The following is a 24,189-nucleotide window of genomic DNA, read 5'->3' as shown; positions in this document are numbered from 1 at the left end:
TCGATTTGTTAGTGCCCTTAGACATGTAATCTTCTCGCTAGACGACCCTGGCCCACAATCAGTCTTAAGTCACACCAACGCTTGCACCAGTTGTTCAGAAGGGCGGTGTAAAATAGCCACAAACTCTAACCAACTGTCAAAGACGTGTGCCGATCGTGACGAATGGGCTGTACAAGAAGATTGGAAAAAATCTATTTACTTCTTGACACCTCGTACACCACACTTATTGATGGCTTCCGCACTTCGCACTCATTGATAAGAGACGCGCTAGAGACGCGCTAGCTCAGGAAAACATGACTCCGAGCCAAAGTGCTCATACGTCAGAAGATCGAGCGTTTGCTTCTTTTCCTGTACCCTTTTTGCGATTTTCGCAACCTGAAACCTCGCCAACCCCAGCTCAAACAAATCATTCCCCATCCATCACACACGCGTCACGCGGCAGCACTGTGGAGTGTTGGCCACTACATTTGTTATTCTGCCCCGTACAAAAGCTTTTCCCTATAAATTACGTCATCTTCTCATGGTGCGAAACCAATCGCACCCGCCGCCACTGGAATGCGGCAAAGGCATTGATACACATTACGTATTCGCGGCCATTCGTCCGTGGGGTTGGCAGTTGAATATATCTGCTCCCTGTCTAAAGCGGATTCGCTAGTGCAGGATTCTTATCCCGAAGGTGTACCGCTTGGCAGTTCTTTGCCCCTGTGTTGGCCGGCTGAGTGATGCACAGAACACTATAAGGTAACAATTTTGCATACGGACACTAATGGCCCCACCGGCAGACGGAGAGCCGGCGCTTTCTGCTCGGTACCCTTTCAGTGATTACGTGACTAATTTAATAACACCGTCTGGGTGAATCGGTTCCGGATCGCAAGTTGCCACTGATCGTTTCTGCTTGCTCATTGTCGGCAGCTACCAGGCGGATCGTTTGGTGGCCAACGTCTGACTCATTCGTCGAGTAGCATGGGTCTTCGCCCACCGGACATCCAACGTGAAAACCTGGATCTGGCTGGTGGGTCTGGAGCGCATCCAATCGGACTAAACTACCGGAATGGCCGTTACATTGAAATGGAAACTAAAGTGTTAACAGGTGGTCAACGGCTTCTAAGCAACAGTGTGCTACAAAGATCGTCTCCATGTTATGTCTCGAACCTTAAACAGGACGACGCATCTTCGATTCGCAATCTTCACCACGATTGTATGATGGAAAATGAAACTCTCCCAGGCCGCAAACATCCGGGAACGTTTGTTGTTTACATTTTTATGCACGTCCCTGCATCTCCACCCGTACGGCGTATGATCGTTGGGTTTAAAATAACCCCACTGATGTTACGGACAGACATGACCTGCCCGACTTTATTAGCAGAACGCCGTTGAAGGAGACCTCACGCAAAAAAGTGCTCCTTCCTGTCAGTGTGGTACACGGTACGCAACAATGTGACGGTAACGTCGCCCGTTATATGTCGCGCAGTGTAGGGTGCCGTGAAATTAGCAGACCAAACAGACGATAAATTACCCCATCGTATCTCGCTTAGAGAACGAAAACCGAACTGTTTACCAAATGGTCGCGCCGGGTCTCTTGAGAGCCGTTTGTGCAAAAGCCGCTGGGAAAGTCGCCAAAGATGCTTCCTACTTTCGTGTGGAGGTGATGAAAACTGTGCTTTATTTGCTGCAAATGTTTACTCCAGACGAAACGCTCGAAACTGTGGCCTGCGTATTGGAATGGAAATAGCGCTAATAACTTACGCTTGGTGGACCATATTCTCCCATTACCCCGTTGAACTCCCATCGGGGTCTTACAAAATGGACCGAAATGGAACCTTTCGTAGGGTCATAACATAAATTTTCCACGACGCCGGTAAAATGTCGGAATTAATTGTCGGAAATGTCGGAAAATTCTTCCGAGTTTAAAACGTCCATTAATGCGTATGAAATGGGCCCGCTGTCATTTCGCTATTACTTCACGTGAATGATTGTGTATTTAAATGGGCTCTCCCAAAACAATAATGCCTATTGCGTCCCATCGTAGGCAAAACTCACCTGGGATGCGCTTGTACGCAGGTTTGTAACATTTGAAGGGCTTCACGACAAACACGCTCTCGATCGTTGTGCTACCGTTCGGATGGTGCTGCAACACATTCTCTCCCAGCTGATAAATTTCGCCATTGCCCGATACATTATGGTAGTACGGCGGGTGATAATGTTCGACGCCGGCTTCGATGTATATGTAGTCGGTACTCTCGTTGCCGTACGTCCGGTAGACGGGGCTGGTGGTTTTCTTTGGTACTTTGGTAGGCCCCTTGCGCTGTCTTCGCGGCTGCTGGGGCTGTTGCTTTGGGGGACGCTGCGTCACGCGCGGTTGTACATTTGTGCGTTGCCATTGATTGGAACTTTCTGCCGGACCGTTTCTTGATGCTTCCCGACGTTCGCGGACGGCCACGTATGGTGCTGTGTCGGCAACCTCGGCCACCGACTCGCCCGACACTAGGTGGATTCGGTTCGTTCCCACGTACAGACCGATCGTCAGCAAACCGAGCACCGAGATGGTGAGTACCGTGCGGCCCAGTACCAACCAACATCGGCGGCGCTGCTGGAACGTCTCATACTGCTGGTGCGGCTGATGCTGGCTGCTCGTTCTGGTTCGTTCGTCCATCATCTTAGTCGCTCGCGGTTCCTCCCATGGCGCATCTTCCTACCGGCACCACATACTTCACCCTCAACCAGCGCACAAGAACTCGATTTCACTACGCGCCACTTCAATTAACAACTCATTTCCTAAAGCACACAAAAAGACACGCACCACCGTTATCAACCAGACGTTCAAACTTTAACGCTTTTGCACTCGCATCGGACAAGGACATTACACGGAATTAAAAACAGCGTACCGCAACCGTTTCGATCACAGAATTGGGTCACGAATGGGGAAGATGTTCGTTGCGACAATGTAGGAATTTTCGGTGATAGGCGCACAGAGCCCCAAAGTGTCTTCTGCTTGAGTATAAACCACAGTGGGAAGTAACAGCTGGTTGAATGTTACGAGTACGATAAGCAAGGCAGGTCAGCACTGATAAGATGCCGAATGGGTTTCACACAGTACTGGTGATCGGTAGTAGCCTTGTGCCTGATATAGACCCACAACGTGGGGGTAATTTAATGCTTCCAGATTATAAATTCGACATTCCTCGATAAACCTCTGTTGACTGCAGGTGTATTTCATCAATCCGATAGTCTTCTTCAATAACAAATAACACAAGCTACACAAGTATGTACTTCACGGTAGAGGCATTAATTATTTCCCGAAAGCTAATGGCCTCTGGAGCACCATCACACCTTGCACATTGCACTGTCTCAGCAGAATTGCAAGCCACCGCAACGAGCTACACGGCGGTACAGTTTCGTGGCCCATATTTAGAGTTTTTTTTGTCGATTGTCGAATTGCCGAATAGCTACCACCACCACCGTTGATTGGACGCGGATTTGTAAGCAAAGGCATGTAAAAAGATGCATAAACACAAAACCCCCAACACGCCAACGGTTTTGCTGTAGCGAGTGCCACAAACGGAGTCTGATTTACTGACCGCCCCGGACGGCTATTTGTTTACTTGATGCTCGTTTAATTAAATCATGCGTGTATGCGTACACTTCTCCCCTGGGGAAGTCTTGGCCCTGCTCTGCCTCTGCTGCTCTATTCCCCTCTTCAATAAAACATCAAACATAAAGTATCATCTCATCACCAGGGCAGAGCCCCGTTGGTTCCCACAAACATTCATCCAATCGAAACGTAAAGGAGCCGATCGCCAGCGACGCTGCGCCGGGGGTTTGGATTGAATGTGGGAAATGATTTGTCGGCACTTTTTACCTCGGATCGTTTGCTGGATGTCGATGAAAGAAAAGGAATCCCCCGGAAACTGAAGCCGTGCGCCACCGGTAAGTGTACTTTGGCACTAATTTGATCTAACTCCGTGGCCGTGGCGGGCGGCACGGTTCGCTGCACCTCAATTGTACAAAGTGCTGGCCGGTGCGGATAAAAGCTATTGGCGTGAGCTTGTAGTGATAGAGGGGAAAATTATGAGGATGAACGTTAATCTCCCACCGAAGTCTCGTGTCTTGCAAGAAGGTTCACAGGTTCACGCATTTAAGTGATTCCGCGTGTTATCGAGTTTTTCAGTTTTTCTGATTAATTATCTCTTACTTGTTTTTTTTTGTGCTAAGAACGCACCCAAGGGAACAATTTAAGGTTAAAGAACTGAAGACAAAATGTTCAATTTTCTCCCGAAACGATAGTCTCACACCTCTTATAAAACAATTATCAGAGCAAGCAGAGGCGTGAGATTGACGAACTTTAAAGAAAATCTTGGAATCTTGAAAGAAGATTAGGGAACATTCCAAGTATATATGGGATTCAGAAGTCATTTCGATATCCACAGAAATTACAATTCTCAAACCCTGGCTACTAAACCTCATCACAAAATAGCTACAAATAGCTGAACATATGAAGTCGAAGAATTAGTATCACAGCGTAACTTGACAGTAACATTGAGGAGTCCACACAGGAACTTTGCCATTTTTTAACCAGAATATCACAGAAATAGTTTGGAAAATATCAGTTCCAAATTTCTAAAACAAATTGAAGCAGAACGAGATTGTAAGAACCTTAAAGTATTTTTTATTAAACATGTGAGTTCCTTTTCCATTGACACATGTGACAAGAAGCTTTAATGGTCATTAAGTTGTCCAGAATTGCCCAATTTCTGATCTTTTGAGCCGGCATTCAATTGAAATTCTAACTATCGGTTTCGAGACATTGCAGTCTGTGGTACCTTGGCCACCTTGGTACCTTATCGTACCTGCTGCCTTATCGTACTTCCAGAGAGACATATATAAACGAGGATCTCATTCGGGAGCACAATGTATTCAGAAGCCTTTTAAGTATATTAATATCTGTTTTCAAGAACTTTGTAAAAGAACCCGACTTGTTATAATCAATGCAATGCAATAGAAAATACTTTCATCTCTGCACTTAATCGTGGCCATGGTTAATTCAAAAATGAGAATAATTATACAATCAAACGTACAATGCGTAACTCTCACAACAGCTAATGAACCGTACACGATTATTTGATTCTTAGCAATATTTTTCACCCGTTCATCAATCCAAATACTGTTTTTTTACGACTCCAGAATATAAACTACAAAGGAAAATAAAACTGTACAAAAGAATACGCCACACAAACAGAAAAAAAAACCCAACAGCCAAACATTCACCCTACCACGATCCGTTCTCAGCCCAATCGATCTTTGATCGAACGCCTGGTGGCAATTTTTTCGGCCGCCCGCAACAAAAACCCAACAGCAATGAGACCGTCCTGGCACAAGCCACACACACGTCCGCAGCGACGCGGATCAAGGCACAATACATAATTTATGTATTATGATTTAATGTGTACCCTTCGATTCGTGTGCTCGAGTTTGAAGCGTTTTGGTGGGCTATTTTTTTTTTTGTTTAGTTTGTTGTTTCCCCGTTTCCTTATTGTGCTCCTTCACATTGCACAATGTTTCTTCACGCCCTTTCTCTTCCCTACCAGCGCTACTCTTTTTTTTTTGTTTTGGTGTGTGTTCCTTCCGTGAGTTGAGTGAGTGATGGACGGGAGTGGTAGAGATGCGCCACACGATCATCCACCACCGACGGCTTGGGCCCACCCAAGCCACCACACAAGAACGCCGTCATCGATCGATCCATCTAACTGTCCATTCTGTGCACGATTCTAATGTACCGTCGGACAGAGGACGAACTCACCGTGCGCTTTTGGAGGCAAAGCAAAAAGGCGTAGCACGGAGCATAATTAAGCGGTTCAAAAGATGCTGAAATCCTAACCGCTATCTTTCTGGCCATGTTCAGTGTAGGGGTGGAATCAAACCACGGTGAGCTTTAGAGATTTGGAGCGGCCTTCATTTGGCGCTCGGTTGGTCCACATGGGGGTATTCAGAGTAACAGAAAAATTTCAATCGATCATATGGTGAAGGGAGTGGTGATCAGTTTTTAGTCACGGTAATTTCGATATCTTTGGTTATCTTATCAGCTTGCTTGAAGTTCCCTTCGAATGCGTATCGGTTGTGGCAACATAATTCTTAGAATGCCTTAATCAAGTGACATTGTTGTTGTGGCGAAGACGTGTAAACTCCTCTTCATACGTCTTACGCACACACACATCGTACGCACGGACCGCGCGTGTTACAACAGCACTAACAGTTGTAAGCACTAACTACCACTAACGATTAATCGTAACGTAATAAAATAAGTCAGTATGCAAGTGACCATTAAGCGAACAACAGCTATCCTTCGACTCTGATATTCCAATACCGAAAAGAGACAAAATAGTACCCCATAACTGGTGACCCCGACTGAACAAGCCCCCGACTGAACAATCTCCCGACTGAACAAGCTCCCGACTGAACAATACGCAATACGCAAACAAAAATCGTGAAATTGTGATTTTACAGTGATCGCGTACCAAAAGCTTCTTCCCAATCTTTCCGAAACAATCAACCCGTAGTCGATCCGAGACCCAATGTGGGGCGTTTTAGTTTCTTCATTACCGCGAAAGCAAGGAGGCCTGTGCGGGTTTTTGTTTGTTTTACATGTTTCAATTTCATACACTGCCAGCTGATAGCCACCAGCACCAAAATCCTGTTTAATCTCCGTTGGCTGAGCAATTTCGTTCTTGTGCTTTTTTTTTTTGGTTTGCAATCGCGTACACTTTATTCCGATGGGTTTTTCGGGTGCGAGTAAGCGATGCTTCACGATCACAATTTTTCTTTCACCCAATTAACACACGGCATTATGGTGGTGGAAGGGAACAAATAATCGCCGAAAGTGTCAAGAAGTAAATTGTGTCTTATTGTTCGCACCGTAGGAAGGCTTTAAATAATATTAATTCACTCGCTTCACTCGACAAATACGATCCTCCACGACGAGAGCAGCTTAATGGCTTTACACATGGGAGACACATTGTAAGACACTCGCTGTTAATCGCGTTATTTTGTTTTGGGACACCTCTTGATATCATGACCCTGAAGCTCTCAACACACACTCTCACAAATATTGCTCTTTTTTTGGGGGGGTAATTTTGGCTTCGCTTTCGGCATGCCAAGATACACACAGAACCGCACTTGCCACACATCGAAACCCCCCTTTCCCGAGAGACCACCTTTGAACCACATTTTCGACGAGAAGGAAACATCAATCAGAAAATCATATTTCTTCGGTGCCGCGGGGTATGTTTTGTTGCTTCTGCCGTTTTGTGTGATGCTGCTGCTGCCTCAGCACCTCATTCTCTGGGATCTCTCACACCGTCTTGTGGCGATGATGACGTTGGGGGCCTTCGACTGCCGGCAAGCTTTACGGCTCGGGGGCTTTTTAAGGTTTCCCAAGAATACACACAACGTAACAAACAAAAAAAAAACGATAAAATTCTGATGCTTTTCCCCTAAAGCCTTTTGCCGCTGGAATGTAAAATTTGCTTCTGTTGATTTGCTCCAAAACTCATCTTCGGAAGCACTTCTTTTTCGATGCAGGTATACCCTGGTTCGGTTTTTAATTCCGGACACTTGGTGGACACTTGGTGGTACAAACAACACGCACTTAAACCCGTTAACACTGTTTCATTTCACCCGAAGTATTAATGTCACAACATTACTTACACCCTTCGCTACACGTCAGACACAAATTCCTCTGCCAATCCGCGCGATAAGAGGATCTTTCTGCGGATTAAAACTACCCTTTTTTCGCTGAGGGGTTTTTTTTTTGCTTTTTGTTCGCCCTTCTTTCTGCGGTAAAACAACGTGCACACGCTACGATCGAAAACACGTGCACTCGCGGTGAAGCTTACCGAACGACTCGCTTGAACTCAGGAAATGCGCGAGCCTCGTTCGCGGAATGCGTGCGCGAGAATCGAGCGGTGAGTGAGTGCTGAGAGCGAAAGAGCGTAGCTCAGTGTTTGGGTGTTCGAAACGCACAGCACAAGACTTTGGGGGAGCCTTTTCGGTGAGAGAAATATGCGTAGACGAGCTTGCTCCACGATGAACGACGTGTGAGTTCATGCGATCGTGATCATGAGCTCCCCAACCGTGGTGTTCATTTCAATGCGTGCGTGCAATTAAAAGTAATAAGGAGGAATTTCTTACAAAACTTGACTTAGTAGAGGACTTATGAGTCCTCCATAAAACCCTGTGAAATTTGGTCGAAAATGTTGATCAAATTCTCTATCATTGCAATTCAGCATTGCACCATAAAAAACTCAGTGGCACAGAGCAACTCAAGAAATGCATCTCCACCACAATCTACACCCCATGTATCTCATTCTTCCACCCGACGATGACAGTTTATGAATGGGCTTTGCGTGTGGTGCAATACGCTCCCACCGAAGCCTTCGATCGAAACCCCCAATGCCGCATCGGTGCTACAATGTCCACAGGTGGACTTGTCCTCTGGAAGGAAACAGACAACCAGCAACACAGAAATAAACATGCGAGACTCATGCCTCCCTCGAGCCAGCCTCCGTGGGTTACCTTTAAAAAATGGAGAAGTAGTTAATAAAAAAATGTACCGACTACCACGCAACCGTATCGGGTGGCCAGCCCGTAACGGGTGGGCAACAGCCGCTCGACGAAAAGTCAAAGAAAACCACCTTACCACACGGCCCACGCATCATTAAAACGAGACCCAGTTCCGAGTCTGCGATTGCGCGCCCGCGAAAAAAAAAAAACGCACACACACAAGCCACCGGCGGGACATGGCGGGCGATTTGTTTTGTGTTTTTACCCTGTCTTTGTGGCCCGATGTCCAGCAGCTGGAGGCTTTGTGCGGGATGGGAAAGCGACACCAGTGGGCTCCTTCGAGGCTGGCTTGATTCATTGACAAGCTTCTCCCTCCCCTGGCGACACGACCCAGGGCAGCAGCAGCAGTGTGTAAAGGGTTTTATGAATGAATGCATTTTTTATTGGTGAAATCTGCCTGTGACTGCCTGTGAAACGTGTGGGACGTGAATGCAGTGAAACCCGTCCTCACCATGTGCTCGTACTGGATGGATGGATGCATCGATTAGCACGTTTGTTCGTCTCTCCGGGGTGGAACAATCGGAAAACCCGTGGCCCTAAAGGGTCCGTGTGCGTTAACGTGCGACCGTTGTCACTTTCTCTGGAACGGATAGAATTTCACTAAAAACTCACAAAACAAGACATCATTCATTGGGAAATGAGGACTTTTGTAAAGGCGTTGCGTTGGAATTGGAGACCAACGAAAAGGCGCATTTACATGTCTTCCTACAGCTTCTCCAAACGGCACTCAAACAAGTCTGAAATTTGAAAGCTCGACACATTTATTCCAATTTCCTTCGAGTTCTGTCATAACTTAGAGCCATGCACCCTCGCATCTTGCCGTGAGATCCAGACTTCCAACAGAACATGTATGTCTCCAATATTGGAGGTGAGAAAACCCGATTTCCGCCATCCTAGGCTAGATGCCCGTTTAGCGTTTTAGTGTAGGCAAAATTGAATCTTGCACGAGAGTGTGTCTCCGAACATGGTCCAATTCTTTCCCAAATCCACGCAAACATCTAAACCCTCCATCGATCACCTTCTGCATTACACGATCAATCGATGCCGATCTGCACGGATTGACAGGACGGTGTGAAATTTAGTTCGCCTCAGGTGCGGTATGGGTGTCGATGAAGCAAACGAAGACAAAAAAGCAGGACGCCGGATATGGTGGGACTAGACAACTAGTCCAAAGGTACGGAGCACACTACCACCCTGTTTGGAGGCGATCTTGCGCCTTCCAAATGTGTCCACCAACAAGGAGACGGGAAACATCGAACCCGAGGTCTATGACTCAATTTTGGTGACCCCGCAAAAGTGTCCGCGACTCTTCGTCCGTGGGTAGTGTTGGAACATGTAGCGTGACTGGAAGTTTGCTCTAATTGACACGGTTCCCTCTGATTTGGCCGCTGCCTGCCATATTGGCTGATTCATTTGGGGGGGTTTTGTTTTGTAAGAAGCTCATAAAAGAAGGTGTCATATATCTTTAAGGCAATCGTATCAGTCCATGCCGTCGGTTTGGATCCCGATCGACGCGTAACATCTCTATTAGACTCACGAACAACCGCAGCTTCTTAGTGTGTGTGTGTGTGATGATCGTGGCTGTTCCTAATGTGCACGAGGGCAACATAAATCTCGTTACCTTGCCCATAAATTCCCGCGCAAGATGAGGTGAGTTAAATTTGAATTATTGCGATCAGCGCACTCGATATGCGGCCAGGCGGCATCAGTCGAGGTAATGTTGTGAGGTTATGTTCACTCCTCACCCATCCACTGCCTAGTACCAGGGTCCTGCAATATCCTCAGGCAACGATCTTGCAATGGCAAGACGAAGACGAAATCCACACGCTCAATCAAAGCCATCGATTCAAGATTCTATTCGAGCGCCATTGCAACCACACCCAGTCATACTATCTTCCGGCTAGAAGTTTCACCAGTCCTGCGTTCAAGTTTGCCGTCCCCACTGGCAATATGGCCAGCGTATGGAGGCTGATGATGATTAGCATAGTCAACGGTTGCGATCTCCTTCACCATCCTGTCGAAGGCTCCAGCCAAAGCCGTCGTCAGCTGTTGCAAGTGGTATCCCAGAAAGAAAGAGAAACATTCAATCAGAATCCGATGGCCGGGATCTCGATGGCGTGCAGGCAAATTTGTTTGCTATTTGCCAAACCCACGGAAACATTTCCTTCGCTCTTCGCGTTGCTGTTGCTGCACCAACACAAACGCTGCAACCACGCCGAACCGGGCAAAGCACGCGGTGTACCGGGGGCCGCATAAATCATTGCAAAAAGTCGTTTATAATGTCGTTTAATGATATGCTCAAAGTAAATATAATAACCACCATCGGAACATTCCTGCGGGATAATTTTGCCAGATGCATTTTCACCGATCCGATCTTACTGGGTGCTCGGGTGTGTGGGGTCGTGAACGGAGAACGATTTCAGGGCTCTTGTCTGTGCAGGCGGCAGGTCAACGCTGTCAAAGACGCGTTATTTTTTCGTTCGGCCATATGATTGCCTCGACGACAACAAGCCATCGTTTGCGTGAAATTGAGTCGTTGATGGGTAAATTATTCAGAAAATGTGAGGTTTTTTTTGTTAAAGAGAGATAGAATTTGGCATCAAAAGCATGTTGAACTCTCTTTTAAAATGTGCAGCTCAAGTCGTTTGAACATTTTGGTTCTCAATTTTGATCTAATATAAACACTCCAAAAGTTATCAAAATTGAGCTATCAAAAGTCAGAGTTTTCAGCATAAAATACAAGACATCACCCGCCTAGTGCTCTTGTTAATTGATAAAACACTGACAAAAAACCATTTCAACAAAGGAAACGAAGTACGTTAAACAATCTCCATGAATGTACAGTAAATGCGAAACGTAAACACCGTAAAAAACCGACTGGTTCTTGCGTGGAATTCTCTCCAGCATTGTCTCGTCCACCGCCGATAGTACCGCCTATCTGACGCATCTTATCGATGGAAAATTATTTTTTTAAAAGACTGTGCGCTTATCTTCGTGTTATTATCGTCATCAGCATCAACTCCGGCGAATGTAGTCCTGTAGTTTGAGCGTATTTTTTACTCTTATCGCCAAAAATGTTGTTTTTTGCATATCCCTAAAGCACAACAAGCGCAAAGCATAGCTCTCAGCAGAGGGGAGAACTGCTCGCTTTTGGGTCTTTCTTCCGATTTTTGGATTTGCGTCCGAACGACCGAAGACTCTTTGAAAGTTGTTGGTATGCAAATTATGATTGAGATTCGAGGTGGAGGTTATTGAATCTTGAACATCGCTTGCAGGACACAGGACTACCCAGGTTGAAATGATGGAACACGGGATCACAGGATTTGCCAATAATGACTTTATCCCTCTCACTCGGGGCAGTTTAGCAGAGCGAGAATTTCTTACTTCCTTTCCTTCGTTCATGGTTCGCTCTGCTTTAGGGTGATGTTTACATAATGCATATAATGAATGGCGTGTTGGTAAACTAAATTATCAATTATCTCCAACATTTTCGATGCATTTATCGCACACGCACTGAACTGTTTTGTTTCTGATGGTCATTTTTTAGACTTTGAAGTGAAAAACTTTCTGTGGACTTTTGAAAGAATCTTCCGTGTAGAGAAAGAATGAGTTGCACCACTCACCGGGTGTCGATCGTTGTATGAGTTACGGGCTTCACAAATCATGCGACAGCTAGTAATTAACAGCTTGTTAGCCAATGCACAAATTCCAACATGATCCTTCGGGCATTAAAGGTGCTAGAAACACTTATCGAACGCACGAACCCAAGCAGCATCGACCAACGAACTCGCATACGGCTCAGACACAGCAATTAAAGTGTAGTTAGCGATACTAGAACGGAGCACATCTTGCAGATTTGCAGTGGTGGCCGTTTGATGCGATTTTGACGCCGGTCGCACGCCAAAAAGGCGCCCGGCTTTAGCACTTTGCCAGACACGAACGGTGTGGTGTTTGCCCGATCGGTCAAACATGCAAACGGGCAATGAAGAGGATCAACTGCAACCGGTCCTGCAACCGGCCAGGACCAAAGCAATACATTTTCCTTACCGTTGATCCGCTCGATAAGCATTGCATTGCGATTGACTAAACGAAATTGTTCCCGAAGCAATGCAGGATACCGGATGGATTGTGCGATCCAAGCCATGTGACAGCAAAACTAGCCAACATCGCCTAGCAGCCGTGTGATTGCGTGACTTTGGGTAGTCAAGCCACAAGTTTGACCAACATTTGAAATGAAAATCACCACGGCCGAATGCTGCAATCGGTGCACGATTTTTCATTTCCTTCGCCACATCGCCAGTCGGGGATGCAGTTGTAAATGGGTTTTCATATCTTATTCACTTCCATGCAGCGGCATCGGCATGGCAACTCGTGACGTGTTGATTTAGTGCGGTACCTAAATCATTTAATTTCGCTCTGGTCTACGATCGGAAAAGATACTTCAAAATGCGATCAAAGCACTTCCATTAGAGGTAACACGCACTGCAATGAATGGGAATCGCAGCTATTTATAAGTTTATCAATGCAGTGTGGAGAATGTTAAACATTAGTCGAATCAGACTCAAGTTCATGAATGAATCATTAAACGGAATGAATGACTCTGAATCTTTACTAAGAAGGCTCATGAATCTTCAGAGGCTTATTCGAGAAATACTTCCGAGTTATAAGCCAAGTACACCAAGACAATTTTGAGTACTCGAATTGGATACGAAGGATAGCATGAATTGGAATATATATATTTTTTAAACCGAGACCTTTGAAAGTCGGCTTATGGCTCGAATAACTTTGCACTGTCATTGAGAGATTTTTTAAGCTCCAAACTGATATTTATAGTCTTGCTGCAATGTCTCCAAGGCTTAGATCGAAATATGTTTTGGAAAATACAAGTCGCTACTAACGAATGAGCTCTGATGCATTAACAAAATTGGAAATTGTAAATTGTAACACTTCCTGACTCTGAAATGGTGATGAATAAAATATTTACAAATCAGCTTAACAAATCACTTAAGTATATTTCCGCAAAAGAATCCACCACCTTTCAAAGTAGCAACCCCGAACCGGAAATGGGGCGATTGATTTGAATTTATTAATTTTTATTGCCCCATCAAAACCATCCGGAACGATCCAACCGTCAGCGGATTTTACTGCGCTACCCAATCGATGATGATAATGCGATCGCCGTCCGGATTGCTAACGGTGGGCATAATTTTACGATTTGTGTAACCAGTTTTCACCTCAAACGATTCCACCAATGAATTCTCCGTCTGCTTTTCCCCGTTCCCCAAATACCCTGATTAACGAGCCACTTATGCCACCGTGCGAAGTCCCCTCCTGCCGCGGGGAATCGCGTCGGTAAACGTGCGCGCAAAAGGATTATTTTCGATCGTTCGCAATAAACTGCATCATCCGCGTGTGATGATCGTGCTGTTTCTGCCTGGCCGGGGAATGCAACGTGAGAGGTTATTAACGCAATTTAACCACACCAGATGATACTTTCCGACACCTTTCCGAGGTGGGAACCGATGCACTGGCGCGCTACTTGCATTTGTGGATGGTGGATGCTAGGTTGCGTTTATCTTATCTTCAAGTACCGCCACTTTTGTTAGATCGCTTTGCTGCGTTTATGAATGGCACTGGTTGTGCGGGAATGTTGCAATAGGTGTAGTGTGAATATTGAAGAGCATCTGCTGCGTGTCGGCCAGAGAAAGTGCTTCCCTTTGAGTTCTCCCACGCAGCAAGAAGTCGGCTAGCAGCTGAATAAATCGAACCGAAGGAAGAGGCTACAGCTCTCGGCTGGATCGTTTTCGCGCTTGCATGAACTTTCAAGCGTACAAATAATCTGTACACACTCCAAGCACACCTCGATCGCAGCCTGTCGGACGAGCGATGCAGGATGGAAGATCATCATCATCATCCACCACAGCAGCACGCCCAAGCCCCGCGAACCCACGGACTCGTGAAAGGTGTTGAAGATGAAACGACTCCTCGATCACTGGCCAGCGGGCTTGGAAAGGCATCTGTTGCTGGTAGGAGTAATTCATAAATGTGCATTTAATGCGTGCACCGTCACCGGCAGGCCTGGAATGTGCGTTTCTGCCGTAGGCCAGCAGAAGAAAAGTGACCCTCTAAACAACGCCATCAGCTGCTACAGCACGAACACAGCGCCGGTGGCAAATATTTACACGCATAACTTATGCTCGATGTGGTGGTTGTGGCTGCTGCTGCTGCGGCTGCTGATGCTGTGAACTGCTTCCGGCTAAGGTATGATTGAGAAGATAAGAAGTGCCACTCGAAGTGCCCACGGTTTAGTAAATATGTCTTTTTCATGGTCGGATCCCATAGCCTTTTGTGCCGGATTCGTAGCAGACGGTAATGGAGACCGCTGCAGCGGATGAGTGCAAGAGCGAATTAATCACATTTATATGATGACGAAATAATTTGCCATCCTGTAATAATCTCGCTTACGAAATGCTATAATGAAAAGGCAAATTTATCGGCTCGATTTGTCATTGTAAGTGCGCATGAAGTTTCTACTCGAGCTGGGTATGCAATCAATGGAAAACTGTATAAAAATTTATTGTACGCCATTTTGTAACATGGAAAACATGGAAAATTGTAAAATGCGTTGAATTCCCATCGTTTGCCATTTCTCTATTTTCCGCCCTGCATCTTCCAGTCTTTCTCGCCTTCCAAAAGGCTTTATCTCCCTTAATCTTAAGCCAAACTTGAGTTCACTGCTCGAATCACCCCTTCCAACCGATCATTAGCCGTGTAATTAATGTTTTACCACGGAAAATTAATACCACCCGACAGTGTACAAAGCGCACACTGCACTTACACTCGACATCGATCCGCCGGCTGCAGTAGACACCGGTGTGCAGTGCCACCCTTTGACGGCAGACTGCACCGGCCCACACAAACACCGGATCACCGCCCGCTGGAATCGGTCCGTTTGGGTGGCTTGTTTAACCTCGATTCGGAACAGCCCGGCCCGGGGTGGATCACAGTCACTATGAAACGCTCCCGAATCTCGCGCCCTCGCCGGTTCGCTTTATAAATCATTTTTTGAAGTGCGGAGAACCGGAATCCAACCGGTTAATTTGCTGTGGCGGAACGCCAAATTCTGCACCAATCGTTTGGTAGTAGCGAAGCTCCAACGCCTGCAACATTATGGTGGCACACGAGGTGTGGTTGGGGCCGTTGGGTCGAGTGTTGGAGCGGTAAACGCTAACGCACCGATACGCACGCTTCTTGGGCCGGCATTAATTAAAATCCACCCGCCGGAATCCAATGCAACAAGACACATAATTAATGCTGTTTAACACTCGATTGGCTCGCACCTACGACGGGGCCGGCATGAATCAATTTGTTTCTTTTGCGTCGTGTCGAAAAATTCGTCTCACGAAACGGAAAATCGGCTTGGGAAAGAGATTCCGGCGAAAGTGCCACGGTACAGGGCTGGACAAGGAAAGGTTATGCTCTGGTCAGAATGTGTTGTGCGTGAAAAGGTCACAAGGTTTTTACAATTTCTGCTTGAAACTCGAAGTACTCCTGGAAAGCAAATCCGATCATACAATCTTCAGGATCGTTTCAACGTAGTCAACACTTTTTTTTCGTAGCACCAGCCAGTTAGGCTTTTAATTTACGAACCACATTAACATATGTATATAGTGGGCAGACATGATCTACAAAAGGTTAAACTGGATATATGAAATCCATTTAGTAATTGTAACGGTAAAAAAATTGCATGTAACGCTGATATGTGCCACACGTTTTACTGACGTTAAGTAGGATCAACCATCAAATTATCACCAAATCGTAATCATCTCGAATGCCAACTGTCAAAATCTTCTTCCGTTCACGGTTGAGGACGTCGTTGTCCAACACTGCTTGTCAAGGAATGTGAATTTTCTCGCAGAATCGATCCATATATTTTGAGATGGAATTGCGAGGTGGAAAAAATTGACCTCTAGCGATGTTCCAGGTAAATCTGAAAGTAATTCAGAATAAGCTACAACATTTGCAAAATCTTTAAGGCTTGTATCCTGAGATGTAAATGTTTTATTGACTTGGTTTACCTTATCAGTATCTTCTGAGAATTAGTGATCTAACATTCAATTGAGTAAGATGGATCAGGATATCTCATGCGGTGAAGCCATTCCAACCTTATAACCATTCCAACAAAGTAAATCTGAGTTAACTCTATTTAGGTTTAACGATTGAGTAGGACCCCAAACGATACGAGCATTTTCAGACGTGATAGCCCAACAACAGTGCAATTCTACGTTCTCAGATAAAGTGAATATTTTATAGCTGGGAATACCTCACTTAGCAATCCAATAGCCCTGTTTCATATTTTAAACAGCCACGTCAAAAAGTTCTTGGAAAGTCAACTTCTGGTCGAGACTCACTCCAAGATCTGATCGAGGCTCACTCGAATACTGGGGGTTTGCGATTGGACATGGTGCTCGTCAAAGACACAAACGAATATTATTCAACACGGTACAAGAAATAACTTAGAGCAATAAGTACCAAGTAAGTGGAGGACATTTTAAAGGTCAAAACATTAAACTAGGAAAACGTGGAGAATTATTTGAATCCCCCTCAGCATCAATTAGACCAAAGATTGATAGAATTGTACAGACATTATTAATGAATAGCTAAAATAAGGGCGGAGAGAGACAAACTTCTTTCAGCAATACCAGACAGATCAAGAAATTAATTTGATATTCAACTCCGACTCCGACAAGAACTTGTATAAGTTACAATGGGCATTGGAAACCCGAAGATTGCTAACATTAGCTAAAAGCAACGAATCAGATGCACTGTCAAAAGCCGCATTTAAAATCATCGCTTTCCCATGCTTCTTCAGGCGCAGGCCTTCCTCCTAACCAGTTTGCCAAGGCTTACTGACCCAATTATTCGCCCTTTTATAGTGCACCATTCACCAGAAACGGTTCTAACATGCACCGGTTGTAAAATGCACCGTAAAGCTCCACCGCGAAAAGATCATGCCAGGGTTTTCTCCGTGACGGACGAATATCTCTCAAACACCCGCTCTCTTCCGCGCATCATGCCTTCTCTCCACGCGGTAGTAACGAGTTGCAAATGATTTATCTACAGCCGCCGTCGTGGCAGTTTTGATCAGGTCGAACCTTAGCAGCATGTTTGAAACTTTTATTGCCTTTTCCCAACGGAACCGTGACGAGAACCACGGGGGAGCTATTTCGTTTCGTTTCGTTTTTTTTTTGCTCGCTCTGTCTTCATGAGCCATATATCCCCCCAGTGAACTGCGGCACGTTCCGACCGGTGTCTGGTGTGCAGTTTGCTTGTGGTACGAAAAATTAAAAACGTTGTGTCTATTTCACTGCAGGTTGGCTCTAGCTCATCGGGGGAGTGTTAGCTACGGATAGAAAGACAACAGGTGATTTATTCGTACCATAAAGGTATAAGATTCATGTGCGATGATCCCCACCGGCTGTGGAAACCGGCTCGTTGCGTGGAGTGATCGCCGCGATTCATTCATAAACGTCTAATCAACGATCGGAACCCATCGCTCAGTGGCCGATGTTTGGCCGGTGAGTTATTGAATGCCTGATCAGCGTTTAAAGCCCATCATCTATCCGGTGCCAATTTCAACTGGGGCTCATTCGTCATGTCGTAGAATTAGTACGCAATAGTTTATTCTAATCCAACGTAAACTTATGTTTGAACAGGGACGTGGCGGTGTGGAACTAGCACAGCTTAATTAATTTAAATGCAATATTTGAACAGATTGAACCGATCCATGGTGCGATAAGCGGGATTTGTTTAAGCTGAGTTCTGTGTTTTTGAAGATAAACTGGAACACGGATTGGAAGCTCCAAACCGAATCCCTCCCATAGACAATGATCACGCAAGGCCTCTCATGTTTCATATCTCAATCAAAACGAGGCGAGATTATTTTTTCAGCACCCTGTAACGGGACCAACCCTTTTTCTTCCCTTTGGGCGTCGACCACTCCCACCGGTACGAGAGCGCCTTCTAATCCCTGAACCGACCAGGCCAGGGTAACGGAATAAATCAATTAGTACAACACACGCTCTAACTCCCTAATGGCACCGACGGGGGGGGTTCGAAAAAAAAACAAAATAACGAAAAATCCATTTATCTTCGGCTACGATCGCCCCGGTACCGATAATACGATGGCCACGATCGCCTCAACTGCAAGGGTCACTCCGTCGCGGCGAGATGGGAGCAAAATGCAGCCAGGTGGAACCCTCACACTGGCCAGGTAAAGGGCGCTTGGCTGCAAGCTTTTGGAGGATAAATGGAAATAATTCAATCGACTCACGATTTCCATCAAAACCACTAGGCACTAAGCACCCAGGGACGCGTCAGGCGGTCCCAGAGTTTCCATCACCACCGGTGACCACCGAAATCGTACGAGACATTTCAAGAATGTTCCACTCCTCGTCGAGATTAAAGAACGGAGCTTTGTGCAGGGGCTTACGTGCGCTTCGAAAGCCCTGCCAAAGGTTTACTTGGTTTCTTGTCTAAGGCTTTCGTGTACATTCAAGAATCGGGAGAAAGATTTACCGCCGTGTTCGGCGTAGTTTCCACTAATCGATCGACAATCTCCGTTCGCAGACGATTGACACGTCGATTTGTGAGGGTAGAATAAAAATTCTACACGAGCCCGGTGTGCCCGGTTTGGAAAGTTCATCTGGCGCACACACCGCGAAAGGTTTGAAGCAACACCCCACCCACGAAGAGATGAGAAAAGCAAGACAACTCCAACACAGCAGAAAGGGATCCGCTTTGTGCCGAGGGATATAAATAACGCTAAAAGTGCCATAAAACAAACTGTCAGTAAGATCGCGGAAAGTCGCGAAATTATCACCAGCAGCCGGCTTGCAAACCGATCGGTGGCAAGATCGTGTGTGCGCGCGCAAGTGCACCAACTTGCACTATCCTCCTATCCTCCGTTCACTTCTCCCTTCCCCACAGACCTTGCCAAGCAAGGGCATTGCATGAACCATTGGTGGCTCCAATTTGTCTGATGATGCGATTAATCCCATTTTCTCCTTCTACAACGCTCCACGGCACAGCGAAAGGGTGCAGCCGCTGGTGTATGATGCAGTTGTTGTTGTCGGGTTAGTTTTTTTTTATGTTTTATTCCTGCGCGAGGTGGATGCGCTCTCACCGGGACACTCGTTTTGTTTTATTGCATTTTAATGTGCAATTTCATAACGGATTCATGCGGCGTTGCACCGGGGGGAGGTTGACACTCGCGATCACCTGCAAGGGCTGGCGAGCACGCCCGGGATTTCTGATCAGTTCGCAATAGTCTTCTGTCCGGCGCGGACTTGTTGACAGCGCGACGGGGCAGTAACTATTGTGCTGGACCGGATCGACCAGGGACTCTCTCTCTCTCTTTTCTTTGTGACAAACCGGCACGCACATATATTACCATTCGGAATTTATCGCTTGCGACAGCAACAAACCGTAACGTGCCGAGAGGTTGCGAAGTTGCGAGCAGTTCGGGTACGGTGCAATTGCAGTGTTTTTGCTAGTGATGGGTGAATCGGATTCAGTCCTTCAACGGATTAATCCTGGATTCAATCCCCAGGTATCCAAAAAATCCTTCAGGATTCAGATCTGTCATGACGAGAATCTGACGAGATCGAATTTCAAAACAAGAGTTCATCTTTTATCTGTCTTAACGGGAATTCGGGATGGAAATTCAAAACAACAGATTAGAACAAGTAATTGAGAACCACATTACTTATTACATAAATCGAATCATTACCTAAATATTAATTAGGATGTATCAAGATTTTTTTTAATATTACTCTACTCTTTGGTTGGTTGTGTAAAACTTTGAGTTATTTAACTGCATTCGTCGTTTGCAGTGCTTTAAATATGCAATAACAAAATATGTTCGCATGTTGACGCATTTAAAGAACAAAAGTCTGCTTTTTAAGAAAATGCCAGTGTTGCCAGTGTTAATACATCATCTCTGAGATGTATATAAATATAATATGTATAATTACAAAACAGATGATACTCCTTTTTTTTGTTTCCAAAGAGATCCCTTGGATCGGACTCGGAGCATCGATCCCAATTCGGTTCCGGATCGGTCGGATCGAATCCCGCAACGATTTTCTCATCACTAGTTTCTGCTGCCAGAATACGAAAGGTGATGATGATGTTGCAGTGTAAGATCGGGATGGTTTATTGGATGCAATGTGAAAAGAAAAAAACAAAGGATGCCAAATTGTTTCATTACATCCTTTGATGGGTTTTAAAACAAGATGTGTCACTCAGTGCGCGGGGGTTTTGAGTCCTGGTGATAGAGTTCTTTTGGATTGTCAGAGGAGAGAATCTTCATAGAGAAACCCACATCCTCTGGTGATAGAGTTGGAGGCATTTCTGACTCTGTTTTTTAAATGAGTCAGTTGAGGTAGTTCTGGAATATCTGAACAAAGTCGATTTTTGTTGTGCCAAAGCTCTAGAAATTGAGAAGAATTCTAGAAATTCGACATATTCCAGTTCAAATGGAAAAGAATCATGCCATACTTAAATTTTGCCATAAGGAACTCGCAAACTCTGTAAGCAAAGACAAGTCTGTTTGCTTAAAGAACCTAATCTCAATGGGCTGTATCAGATCGAGACATATCAACTCTTTCCGATATCAAGTCTGTCAATTTTCATCTTTCGTAGCTTCGATCAAAGCTCTGAACAACTTGCTAGACTCAAAACAAGCTTTCAAATAATAAACTCATCTTCATAACGTTCGATTTGTCCTATAGTACATTCCAACTGCCTACTTTACATCCAAATTGCCCACTAAAGGAAAGGTTATCATTGGAAATGGATTGGAACATGTTTCGGTTTCTTCAAGTGTTCAACGGGCAGTCGTCCTCCAAGCGTGCGCTTGGACGATGAGCTTTTAATAATTTTATTCAATAAAAATTCCGCTAAGTCATTAGTTTCTAATTGATTTATTATTAATTTTCATATCAATGGCATCGGTGGACCATCGGGGCCAATGGGGGGTGAAAGGCATAAATCTGACCGGTCAGAGAAAAGTCCCGGGTGTGTGTGTGCCGTCACATGTACAGGATGATGATGATAAAGTTGTACATTTCATAAACTCTTCCTTCCTTCCACTCCTCCCCACGTGATTGCCTTGTGTCTTGGGTCAATTAATTGATGAAGAAAAAAAAATCAGCCACGTCAGGGTATTCCTTGCCCTTGACTGTTTTACCCCGTCTTCAGTTCCACCATTCCGATTCCGGCTGCATCGATTCGATCGATTTTCTATACCACGATAAGTGACCGCATCCGGACGAAACGAACGGACCACCGCGTCTAGCAGGCACGTATGCCAAGCAGTCTACAAAAGCAAATTACTCATCACACGATGATGGTGCGACTAGGCGCGACCTCCAAACCAGCCAGCTATTGAAGCACACACCGCTGGCCACACACGAAGCCGCGTACGAACGTTGTGAAACGGCGGTAAATTACACTGCCCTAGCGATTGGCTTGTTGATCGACAATCGGACGCAGTGGCTGGAAGCACTGAATCGCGATTAATTTCCCCGGCAATGAGCCGGCCGGAGCACGGCACGGTTGCGTTATCTCGGTAGCTTGCGTGTGCCGTACGAGGGTGGGAGGAAAAATCAATCGAAAAATGCCGCCCATTCCCGGGCCGGGTCACACACACATTCCCCGCCCGGTATGTTTGCGGAAGCTTGGTGTAGTGGCCTGTTTGCACAAATCCCTGAGCCAACCGTGAGCGGTATTGACATGTGTGCGGCCTACGCAAATTTGGAAACCACCGGCTGAAAAAGTCAACAGTCCGTCACTTTGTGAATTATTTGTCCCGAAATACGCACCAAGCGAAGGCGCAGAAGAAATACACAAAAAAAAAACAGCAAAACGCGTACCAAAAGCTCGCACGAAGTAACAATCCCCACTGCTGACGATCTTATAAGCCCGATAACTCTCGATGGATAACGTTGATCTTGACTCAGCGCCGTAGCTCATTACAAACGCTCGGAAACCGGTTCCACGTCATCGTTTCACATTTCGCAATGAAAATACATAAACGCTCCATCAGCAAACACAACAAAAAAATTGGGGGTAAAAAGATGACGATCGAAGTAAAACTTTTTAATTAACTCGCACGACCCGTCGCTAACCGTGTCCCGGGTAATTCTGGCGCTAAAAAAAAACAGTCATGAACCGTCTGCTGCTGGTGCTGCTGCTGGTGCTCTTGCGCTACTTTGCATGCTCCAAAAATAATTACCTCATCGATCAATCAGCCAATTTTATGGTTCATGTCTCGCATGTGTTGCCTCCTCGCAAGAACGATAATATGTGTTTACTTTGCACGAAATCGGGATGAAAGCAGATCGTGTGGGTTGGTTTTTTGGGAGTAAGTAACAGGGAGGATTTTTTGTTTTATCGTTCATTTAAGCCCCCTTTTGCACAATTCCGCAACGCTCGTGCAGTGGCAAAACAATGTGGAATGCATTCTGCATTCTACCAAGATGCAATCAGAACATCCACCCAACTTGTGAAAAGTTTCAAATCGATTTATGACTATTGCCTCTTCTATACGAGCGTTCCGTTTTATGGATTTTCACAATGTTGGATTTGTTTATTGCTGTTATTAGCAGTGTTTTACTACAATAAAAAGTTTTAAAACCCCCGATCTCCGGGCCATATTAACCGCTGACGTTGTAAAGTGATAAGTCAGAGACTACAGTATTGTGGTGATCATTATGAGAAGGATGTAACGGTGATTAAATCTTCCATCACGATTCGTTCAAAACCAATCTCACTACACCCTTTTTTTCTTTACCGTCCGCCCATGGTGGCATGGATTTAATAACTTCATAATCAATAAATTGTAATCTACGTAAAAGGTAATAACGATAACAATAAAATTAATCTCACCGCCAACTCTCCATCCAACTTCACCGCCTCAACCATGGACCGAACCCAATGAATTTTATGGAGTAAGGGAGGAGTATAGCGAAGGCTCATGCACTAGTTCTCGAGAGCCGGTCGTATTTTTCTATGTAGGGAAGTTCATTTTCATTTAATCGTTACTATCGCTTGATGTCTATCGACAGCAAGATCGTGGCTTCAACCGCAAGACAGTATTGAGTTGTTCTACTGATCGATGTTCGAAGTCTCCCTGTCAGATCTCGATTGCTGTTTGAGTTTGCATTCGTTTCGGTGACTACTACCCACTTCCGTTTGCTTGCTGCAGTCCCTGCAGTTATCTGCGCTAATTTGTTACGGTTTGCATGGGAACAGCCATCAATATCAATACCACCTACCTTCACAAGCATCCGGTTGCTCTTCGGAGAGTCCAAAGAACCCTTCCTGGCACTGGTCGCAGTGGATTCCCTCCGTACCGACGTTACACTCACACTGTCCACTCACAACGTTGCATATCAAGCTAGCCGACCCGTTCACATTGCACACACAAGCCGGACAGTCGAGATCCAGATTACCATATCCCACCTGCAGAACAAAACAAAATGCGGTTTAAAGTCATGAAGGATGGCG

At 45.5% G+C, this 24,189-nt stretch overlaps 1 protein-coding gene across 1 annotated transcript in view; it reads right to left on the bottom strand.

Annotated features, from left to right (window-relative positions):
- The window catches only part of LOC128305416 (laminin subunit alpha-1), a 79,620-nt gene that overhangs the window by 20,913 nt on the left and 34,518 nt on the right, over positions 1-24,189 (bottom strand). Inside the window, exon 9 of the mRNA XM_053042850.1 lies at positions 23,958-24,144. Coding sequence (XP_052898810.1) covers positions 23,958-24,144 — 187 coding nt within the window. The remainder of the gene's footprint in view (positions 1-23,957; positions 24,145-24,189) is intronic.

The sequence above is a fragment of the Anopheles moucheti genome, chromosome 3 (assembly GCF_943734755.1).
Source record: "Anopheles moucheti chromosome 3, idAnoMoucSN_F20_07, whole genome shotgun sequence".
Classification (NCBI taxonomy): Eukaryota; Metazoa; Arthropoda; class Insecta; order Diptera; family Culicidae; genus Anopheles; species Anopheles moucheti.
This window is presented reverse-complemented; position numbering and strand designations above follow the sequence as displayed.